General features: G+C 36.9%; 1 protein-coding gene across 2 annotated transcripts in view; it reads right to left on the bottom strand.

The window, feature by feature from the left end:
* Positions 1-5,992: 5,992 nt before the first annotated feature.
* Positions 5,993-11,158, bottom strand: part of LOC580919 (stress-activated protein kinase JNK) — a 50,310-nt gene continuing 45,144 nt past the window's right edge. For both annotated transcript variants that reach the window (XM_030979896.1, XM_030979898.1), the window contains one exon: positions 5,993-10,247. In XM_030979896.1, the coding sequence (XP_030835756.1) occupies positions 10,066-10,247 (182 nt within the window). In that variant the 3' untranslated portion in view covers positions 5,993-10,065. The remainder of the gene's footprint in view (positions 10,248-11,158) is intronic.

Here is an 11,158-nt window from a genome sequence, read left to right as displayed (position 1 = left end):
AGAAATGACAAACCAAAATTGCCAAACCTTGCTCGGGGTGTGCTTGGTAAGAACTATCTTGACATTGCGGGTTGATGGTCACCTGTTCTGACATGGTATTCCCTTGTCATACAACGTCAACTTGAAGCCAAATGACAGAGTGATAGACTTCAGGCATCGGGACAGGGGCGTCGCTAGAATAAAAGGGGAGTCAAACTCTCCGTCGATAAATCCGTAAATGCTATCGGCATATCTGGATATGTTTCCCCCTTATTGGAAAAAGCATGTACAGAAACAACATTACGACTTCTTTCCTTTTCATCTTTGATAATTGTAGGCGTACATGTCATTAAAATTAGTCCGTCATCCCCCTTAACATCCAAAATGTTTTGAGCGACATTCCTCAGTTTGGGGCTTTTCACATACCCCCTTAATATCTCGTCTTTAAATACATAATTTTATTATCATAAGATTAAGTAACTTTTAAGACGATGACATGCACTTTCTACTTGTTATTTCGGGAGTGTCGTTAGCGCCTTTCTGTCAGGAACGGATTAAGCATCTACTAAGAAATGTGAAGGAAGGGGGATTAGTGCTAATATTAGGGTGCATGGGGGTTTCTAGGAGGGGGAAGGAAGGGATAAGATGGGGTAGGATAAAGGGGATAAGACCGTAAGGACGTGATGTTTAACATAACTGTCATTTTCGTTCTAGATGTTTGATCGTGCATGTCTCTTTTTAGATGATCTCCTGTCAAGTGATTCATACCGTGGTTTCGTGAAGGTCGGATCAAGTTGTACGCACCACGGGCGGATTCAGGGAAGGGGAGGGGAAGGGGGAGGGGGGGTAGGGCACAAGGACAGGTGGCGAAGGGGGGGGGGTCATATTAGACTTGTTGTTCAACGCGGCACCCCCTCCCCATCACTCCCCATTATAATTATAAGTTTTAAGGTCGAATCATGCTTGTACGTACCATGGGGCTGATTTAGGGGGGGGGGGGGGGTGGGGCACACAAAAGGGAGGGTGCATATCTTATCATGCTTAATTGTCGGATGATGTACCCCCCCCCCTCCCCCTCCCTCCGTCACTTTCCACTACATTAGCTTGATATTAGAATATAAGATTTTTGGTCACATGACTAGTTAGATTTATGTAATACTGCAAAGGATGTAATGACATTTGATGTAAACCAACGTCGATTGTATCATTATTGTTTCAATTGATATTTATTGAGATTTATACAAAGAAACTATACATTTGAGATAGCTGCAAGGTCTATTATGAATAAACCAAAATTCGAAAAGGAAATGTGTGCATACCACGAAACACCAACTTTACGAATGTTTTTCTTGTTTGTTTGTTAATCATGTAATGTATGTTGTATATTGATTTGGACTCCTTGATGTTGTAAATTATAAAGTAAAACAAACAAAAAAACTTTCAAAATGATACTTGCAAAATGTGAAAATATACATTGTAAATTATATATTTTATAAGTATGGTTATTGTTGATAGAACGATAACACAATTTTGATAATTTGTATAAAATGTAAATATGAGGAACACAGTATCATTGCCTTAAATGAGAATAAAATGGATATCATTTATAATATTTCAAAATTCTATACATGTATATACAAATTTAAGAAAAATTGTAAAATATATAGACCCTTGTAAACTTCTATTTTATTTCCTGTACAATAAAATGAGTTACTTAGAATGAAGAACATTTTGATGTTTGTTTTATGAATAAATTGATCAATGAGCGTACAATGCGTGTTAAATATGTGAAAGTAAAATGAAATTAGAAGAATAAAGAGAGAGAGAGAGAGAGAGAGACTAACTAAGTGTACAGCCATTGCGATAGCGAGAATGAGAGAGAGAGATAGAGAGAGGGGAGAGAGAGAAGGAGAGAGAAGGAAATAGAGAGAGGGAGAGGGAGGGAGAGAGAGACAGAGAGACAGACAGAGAGAGAGAAGGAGATAGAGGGAGAAGGAAAGAGAGAGAGGGAGAGGGAGAGAGAGAAAGAGAGAGGGAGGGAGGGAGGGAGGGAGGGAGGGAGGGAGGGAGGGAGGGAGAATCTTGACCACGTTAACGCATTGAGCATGATGACTGTGGTGGCAACGATGACGACGACAATGATGAAGTCTGTAAAAATGACAAGAATGACGGTGTTGTTGATGATGATGATGATGATAATGATTGATGACGATGGCAATGATTGTTAAACATACGTGTACTATATCTAAAGAATATAACAAGTTGAAATAATTTGATCATGGTAATAATCATGATTAAAATGAGAAGCTGGTCTTCGTGGTTTCAGTTTTCAACTGCAATTGCAGCCTCAGAGTAAGGTGTACATGCTAATAGTTACTTTTCATTGGATTTGAAAACTAATTACTGTCTATGCAATAATATTAAATTAAAATACTATAACTATGCAACAACGTTTTCTTGAACGAAAAGCAAAGTAAAACAAAACAAACAAACCATTCTTTTATTATGAGGATACCAAATACTTTGTATATATGTTTAAACATGTTCTTACTTATTGTTTATTTCTTATTGTTAATGTTATTATCAAATATATATTTGTTAAACTATAATGTACCTCATTATGTTTAACAGGGCCTCATGGAAGACCACCATTATTGGTGATAATGAGTCCCCCTGTCTAAATATCAGAATTAAATAAATAAATAAATAAATAAATACATCACAAACACAAATGCGAATATTACACATTTCCTTGTATCATTTTTGCTTAATCAGCGTTAGTTTACTCAGAGGTTGGTGTGGTATATATAACTTCAGTCTTTCTCCATAAGCAGAAATACAAAAACCGCAAAGTTAATTACGATTATTTAAGCGCTTTCCTAATTAATTAAGTAAACTGCAAATCAGTGTTAAAGAGCTACTCAAGCATTGAGTCACAGAGTTGACGCGCAGGGCTGGTTGCGTGTGTATGAGTGATCCAAGACATATACGTATAATAGATTACACAAATATACATATACAAAATTGAAGTGTTAGGCGAGCAATACTTTATATAATGTATATTTACAAACAAACCTTTTAGCATTGTCTCAGAAAATTCGTTGAGATAGAGGCGGGGCAGCTGGAGAAGCGAAAGATAGAGAAAAGAGAATCGATGGAGGGGTGATGAAAGGGGGACAATGAAAGGTTGTGGAGGCACTGGTAATTTGTTTGGGTGTGTGCCCCAAGCTACCCCCCCCCCCCCCCTCTTCGTGGCTACGCCAGTGTACATGGATGGCGCGTCGACTGTAAGGTATGTCTGTGTTCTACAATGACCAATGATGTGACTCAATTCTTCTTTTCCTTGTTATTTCCTGTCCATTCACTCGACGTAGTCTATTACGTAAAAGGGCAGCATTGTTAACTCAAGTCGGTAGGCTTTTCCGATATTCATGCCTCTGACTCACGGAATTGGAAATAAATAGACTATTCCAGACGGGCTTGGATTTGTCGGTTTCGTCGTGAGGATTGTGCCGATTGAGGGAGAGTTTTCTGCGGTCTGCGCGTCCGAGTTCTTTAAACTGCGTAGGAGTTCATCCAGGGGTGTCCGTAAAGCTAGGCTGCAGTCTGGGCTATAAAGAAAGAAAGAAAGAAAGAGGGGATCAAGAGAGGGAGGAGGAGGTGGACGATGATGAAGACGACGAGAAGTAGAGGAAGAAATAACAGGAGAGAGAGAGAGAGAGAGGGGGGGAGGGGTGAAAGATAGAGAAGGAGATTTGATGGAGGGATGAAAGGGTGACATTAAAAAGTTTAGCGAGAAAGAGATATAAAGACTGGAAAGCGATAGAGAGACACACAGAGAGAGAGAGAGAGAGAGAGAGAGAGAGAAAGAGAAAGAAAAATAAGAAGAGGGAGGGGATAAAGAGTGCAATACTAGAGATCACTTAATAGATTGAAAAGACAGTGACAAGACAATCCGAGAGACAGAGAGAAAGAGAGAAAGGACAGAACAAAACAATGAGAGACAAGGTAAAACAATGAAGACAAACAGACATGTACATGTATCAATATGGACAGGTGGAGACAGGAGGTGAGACTGGGCAAGCGGTATAAACATAAAGATGATACATGAAGGATATGATGCAGTTTGTCGTTTTCCATTTCCCCAAAGATGAAATCATTGTTTCTACCTTCCAATCTCCAGCTGGTCCTATTCAGACAGAGGGATTTGAGTCACTCATAACGTCATTGCCCAAAATAAGTTTATTTGACCAAAAAGAAAGATTAGTTACGAAATATAGGAACAACCCTTCACGTACTGGTCGGCTCTTTATTTCTCTCTGCCTCTCTCTGTCTGTATTTTCATCTATGTCTCTCCCTCTCTTCATCGCTCTTCAGGTGAACACGATTCTCTCTCTCTCTCTCTCTCTCTCTCTCTCTCTCTCTCTCTCTCTCTCTCTCTATGTATAGTTCAGTTTTCTGAAGCAGATTTAGTTGATAGATAGTAGAGAGAAGGAGAGAGAGAGAGAGAGAGAGAGAGAGAGAGAGAGAGAGAGAGAGAGAAAGTGGAGTGAGATAGACAGAGAGACAGACAAAAAGACAGAAAATCAGAAAAAGAGGGGGAGAGAGAGAGAGAGAGAGAGAGAGAGCAAGAAAGAGGGAGGGATTTTATTTTGTGTGTGTGTGTGGGGGGGGGGGGGAGAGAGAAAGAGGAAGGGGGATTCGCCCAATCATTCCCAGGGGGACACCCATGACGAATATCTCCAAAAAAGAAAAAGCAGTTGTTCTTCTACCCTAGTGCACAGCCCTCTGTTCAGGGAATCATCTAGTCCGTGGTAATATCAAGGTAGATGGGGGCACTACGGGTGTTTCCATGCCATCATTGGCGTAGCCAAGTGCGGGGGGGGGGGGGAGTCAAGCACTTTCAACCTTTCCTTTTTGTAGAATGTCATTATATGGAAAATAAAATATAATTTTGATTCATTTTACTCTATATTAAAAAGGGCGTTTCTTAATCTATTTGTGGAGCAAGGATGAAACGGAGGGTGGGGGGGGGGGTTGAGGAGATTAAGCTACCACAATATAGCTCTTATTTGGGGCACAATTGTAATCAGATACGAAGGTAACCTAAACAACAAATCCGATAACAATTATTATTTTTTAGTGATATCGATTGTCATGAAACAAACATTACAATCATCATTTTGTGCGGTAAACGACTGGCGGCCTTCCCCGTCGAATATGACACCATTTTGGTTAACTACTTCGTCATAAACTAATTCTCGTCTTTGATGTGGTGTCGCTTTTGCTCACCACAATTTACCTGCTTCTTTATTTCCAGCAAGTGCTGCCTGATTCATCAACAAAAATAGAACGTTGTTGGAAAAACATAGGTTTATATAATAATCATTCATGGTATGATACAGGTCTCAAAAGACGTGGTATTATTTCAGAGGAATCTTGAAGTTGAAGCTCAATTAAACTTACAGGCCGGGTAATCCTATGTGTCGCGGCAAATCATAAGAAGAAACGCCAGTTTACTGAGCTCGCTATTTTAATCAATCAATCCATCAGGAAATAAATAGTTCAAATCAAATCTAATCAGAGCAATTTATCAGTCAATAAATCAATCAAATGAAAAAAAAATCAAAACAATCAATTAATCAATCATTCATTTGCTCAATTAGTCAATCGATCAATCAATAGTTCTATCACATCAAATCAATCAATAAGTCAATCAATCAATCAATTAGTCAGTCTATAAATCCATCAAACAATCAACCAGCCAACTAATCATTCAATAAACCAATCTATAAATCCATCAATCCACCAATCAATCTATCAATCAGCCAATCGATTATTCAATCAACTGATTGATCAACCAATCACGAATCATCACATGGCAAATAATTAATAATCATTATGCCATATTATTACTCGGTACATCTTTATCCTAGTGATGAATCAACAAAAGTCTTGCAAGTGTCGCAAACAAACAAAATAAATATATTAAAAAACAGCCAGAATGAGAACATTTTTTCTTGTAACTGAATTTTATTTGAACATTATGAGGGACACCACGTAAACAGTATTTCACATATGACCAATAAATTATGGAGAAAAAAATCTTGTTTCTTTTTACATGATTAAAGACTTACTTTTACAAGGAAAATAAAACCTTGGAAAATAAAGACAAAATTTAGAGGAAACGTATATTGAGCAATAAAGAATGTTATAAAGTCAAAGAAGATGGTAGAAAGAGAAAATTAAAGAATGAGAAAGTTAGATATAGAGAGAGTAAGAAAGATATCAAATTAAGTACATTTGATACAAATGTTCAGAGATGAAGCAAGAATGAGACTGAATTACATGTGTCTGTGACGGGTGAAAAATAAACCAGCATGCACCCATATATCATGGATTACTTAAATTTCCCTGGAATTTTCTTTATAAACCTGGATAAAGTTGATTTATTATGACTGTATTTTGATACCAAAAAGGCCTTCTATTCTTGCTTCACCTCCAAACGCAAACAAGAAAAAGGCATCTATTTTCAAATTTCAAAACAAGAAATAAAAATAAATTTAGGTTTTCATTAAAATAATGCATAACCTCTCTGCATTTCAATTTTTCACATTCACAAAACATTCGATTTTTTTTGTAGGTTCAAATATTCACAATTTTACCACTATCATAATAATAATAATTATAATCATACTTTCATTTTTCTTTTCTGTATTTCTTATGTACTGGGATTCCTACAATCTTAACACTCTATAGAAATGATAAAGAATACGTTGATATGAAGCAACACACCTCTTTATTTTTGTAATTTTTCATCCTTTTCAAACCTCAACGCAAAAATCTTGCCCATACAAGAGGCAAAAAATCTGTTTATACATACACAAAACCTATTCACAATGGAGATAATTTTGTACAGAATATTCATAGATATTTTTTTCTTTCCAGTTTCCACAAGAAAACATTGTATGATATGAATTTCAATAGCTAAACTCAAGGGTATAATCATAGAGTTTTTTCCCATTTTTCTTTGACGCTGAGCTGCCAAGCAAGATTTCATGTACAAGGTTACTCTCAGAATCCAAGCACTGACTGGCATAAAGAAGAGCATTGGTGAAGTCTGAGGGAAAAAAAGACAACCTTAAATCATGAACAATTAAGAGTGAGGGATTACTAGCAGAGTGATGTTGATTTTCATTTGTTGGAAAAATCTCAATTTAAACCCTTTAGTAGAAATAAGCTTTAAAAGGAGCACTGTGGATATCATCAAACATGACTCCAACTGGAGGGAAAATGTGTCCCCTGTACAAAGTTCCTAATGGCTTGGAATATGAACTTGACCTAAAAGCCATGTGTACTATCAGAACCATCATTTTACTTCACTTTTCAATTTTAAAAAACAAACAAACCTTGGAGTGATGTTATTGGCTGGTACTAAAACATTCTTTCTCGGAAATATTGATATAGATAACCACAACAACAATCCTACCTTGAGGAATGGATGGTCATTCACACATGGCTAAACTAACGTGACATTGGCGGTTTTATAAATGGCTGTGTCGCTGTGGTGACTTTATGGAATGCTATTGGCATGGGGCTGTTTACATTCATGCTTGGCAGCACAGCGTCAAGGAGAAGTGGGAACAGGCCTCATGACTTCACACAGGACAAAGAGTAGACATTCACATAAAACAGATATATATACAACCTAGACAAAAAATCGTAGTACAAACATATTCCCCCCCTGCTTGTTAATTACACGGTGTGAATGCATTCGCTCACACAGTGTGAATGCATACCCTTGTCACAAGCGATAATGGAGAGTTCAAAATGCTTGGCGCTACTTTAATACTACAAGCCTGCTGTAGCAGAACCATTCTCATGATTATTGTCTGAACGATAATCATGATGATGATGATGATGGGAGAGTTTTCAATAGTTGTTGAATGATTCAAGTTCCTTTTGTGCATCTTAAAAGTGTTTTTTTTCCTCCAATTTTAATGGATGAAAAAAACCCTGGGGAACATAGTCTCCAAAAAATTGAACAATGTATCAAACTATGATTATCCCAATTTGTATTGACTTATAAAAATTGAAATTCAAATTCCATATATTTTTTCGATTCACGCCAGAGTAACTTACCTATGATCAAAGATAAACACCATATAACGGGTGCAACCCGACGCATTTTAAACAAGTACATCATGATTTCTATAATTTCTTTTTTTCGCTCTCCATGACAACATCAATGCATAACTTAAAAATAAAAATAAAAAACAGACAAAACTTGTCACATTTACACACTTTGCAACATCAAGCCCCTTGGCAATTTTCCACCCGGCAGTTTAGCATTTTTTTATTCACTATCGAAGACTTTACGCACACTTAGCTTTCCCCTTTCTTTTCTCTATCAACAATATTTACAAAGCTTTCTAGTTTTTACTCTTATAGCATAATAATAGTTATTACTTCTCTTGTATACATACAACTTTAGAACAGCAATTCTTATATCAATTGAGAGATATATATATCTCCTATTTCTTCTTCCTTTTTCATTAGTACATGATATTGTAAACATAGATGCTACTTTTGCAAAAGTAGCAAGGATTCCAAACGACTCTGTAGCAATGAAAATAAGAAAAACAGAAAGGTGTTACGGATTTAACGGAGACCATGCTGTTGGACCTTACAATGACAGTCTTTGCCTACGACCTTCTTCCACGAACCCCTCATGTTAATGTAAAAAAGGCACCTCAGAAAGTTTGCTTTCAGTGCTAAGAAAAGAATTTCAGTCAACTTATTCATTCATTAAATACAGTCAAATACATGTTGCAATGCGAGATATTAGCCAGCGCTATTACAAAAAAAGAACAGCTCACGTTTACTAAATTAATCACTGTGCTTACCGATTCATTTAACCTGACTGCTCAGAAAGCAAGTTTATGCTTGTAGGTAAGCGACGAAAGGAGCTTATGGCTTTACAAACCTTTACAAAGGATTTGGTGATGAGGATTAGTGCCTTACCAAAGGGCACTACCACATCGAACCTGGGACCTTCTGATGACAAGACACATTGCTCTACCACTGAGCCATTGCTGCTAGCAGGTCATACTAAAAAGGGGACGTTACAGGGGGAGGCGAAATAAAGGATGGTTTTTAACCATCTCGACACATGGAGACATTAATGTGAACCTGTGAAAAAGCTTTCACTCCTAATCCTAAATCTTATTAAAAAAAGTTCATTTCATAAGAAAAATACTTGATGAAGTTATAAGCTCTTCAGAAGATTTTAGGAATGGATACACCTTGGTCGAAAAGTAATTTTTAAGTTTCCCAAGGAGTTTTGTCTTCTTTGTAATGTCTTTTTGTCCGCTGAAAACCAAAGGGCAATAAGTATAACCCAATGCTAAGGAATATGAATCAACACTCTTCTGCTTCTCAGCATATCTTTTTCCCATTCAGTTTATTTCAGTAGGTTTTGATGATAAATTGGCGTTTCAGAGAGGTGTATATATCATGTGCATCAATGTCTGAGGAACCGTTTTACATCTCTAGCCATCTAACAAATACAATGAAGTCTAGGTTTTGAACATGTGACTTTGTGTGATTAAAATTTATCCAAACTTACAGAGGCCAAAACTTAAGAGTTGACGAGTCTCCCACTCCCGTGGTAAGAAACTCAAGCATCTTTCTACCCATGCAAAGTGAGCTTAATAAGCATTTTATTTCATTATTATTTATAATATGGCTTGAGCTACATAGTTAAGCCAGCTTTGAACCAGAAGATACTCAGGTGTATAGCACTGTTATGCACTAAGCATAGAGCACATTTTATAATTCCATCGCTGGCTAGCATCAGAATAGTGCAATATTCATCCACGCATTACACTACCTGTGAGGAAAAGGCAGGAATATTAAGAGAATCAAAATAAAATGAACGACAATCCATGTTTAAACATCTGGTGCTCTCGCGGAGTGACAGATAGCGTAACAACGGAGCGTAACAACAGAGAGTTTTTGAGAGTTACATGGAGGGGTTGTGGCAATGGCTTCGGTCCTAGGTCAAAGGTGAAAGGTCATTCCTGGCTACCTCTTCGAGACGGCTCCTGCTGTTGCTGCTGCGGCTGCCATGGGGGCGGGGCCTGCCCCTGAGGTGGCTCCTTGAAGCTCCTCCCCCTGGTCGCAGTGGGTGTGACCTTTGAGGTAGCTTCTACTACTTGAATTCCTGCCTTGTCCTTGTTGTTGTTGTTGTTGTCCTTGTCTATGGTCTATGATATGGATGGGGGGGGGGGGTAGAGATATAAAGGAGATTTGGAAGGAGAGAAAGAGGGAGAGAGAGGATATAAAAAGCATGCCTTTTACAAATGTTACTGATAAAGATCGAGATTGTTTAAACTGTCAAGTAACTGTCAAAGTTGAATCCCATTAACTGTCATAAAAACCGTATTTTCAAAGACACAATTCAATAATGTGTTTTATATGGGAAACCATTAAGTAACTGTCAAAGTTGAATCGCATTAACTGTCATAAAAACCATATTTCCAAAGACACAATTTAATAATGTGTTTTATATGGGATACCATAAGATATATATATTGGCAAGCAAGTAGGTCTACCTACATTTATTGGAAATATGTTTCTATACAACCCCTGTATGGAAAAAAATCTATTCTATCATCAATAACCAAGAAAATAAAAGTTCATGTAATTGATGAAAGTGATGGTAATGTATGATGATGCTATTGATGATGGTGATAATAATGATGATAGTGATAATGATCATGTCATTTAATATGAAGATGATGATGACAATTATTATGAAGACAATGATGATAGTGATAATGATAATGTTGTTTATCATGATGACAATGATGATGATGATGATGATGATGATGATGATGATGATGATGATGATGATGATGGTAATGTTGTTTATTATGATGACAATGATGATGATGATGATGATGATGATGATGATGATGATGATGATGATGATGATGATGATGGTAATGTTGTTTATTATGATGACAATAATATATATTGATGATGATGATAATGATGATGATGATGATGATAATGATGAAGATGAAGATGATGATGATGATGATGATGATAATGATATTGATGATGACAATGATGCTGATGATGTTAACGTAGGTGATGATGATGATGATGATGA

The sequence above is a fragment of the Strongylocentrotus purpuratus genome, unplaced genomic scaffold (genome assembly GCF_000002235.5).
Source record: "Strongylocentrotus purpuratus isolate Spur 01 unplaced genomic scaffold, Spur_5.0 spur5_scaffold_10, whole genome shotgun sequence".
Taxonomy (NCBI): Eukaryota; Metazoa; Echinodermata; class Echinoidea; order Camarodonta; family Strongylocentrotidae; genus Strongylocentrotus; species Strongylocentrotus purpuratus.
Note: the sequence above shows the minus strand (reverse complement) of the source record. Positions and strands in the feature narration are given on the sequence as shown.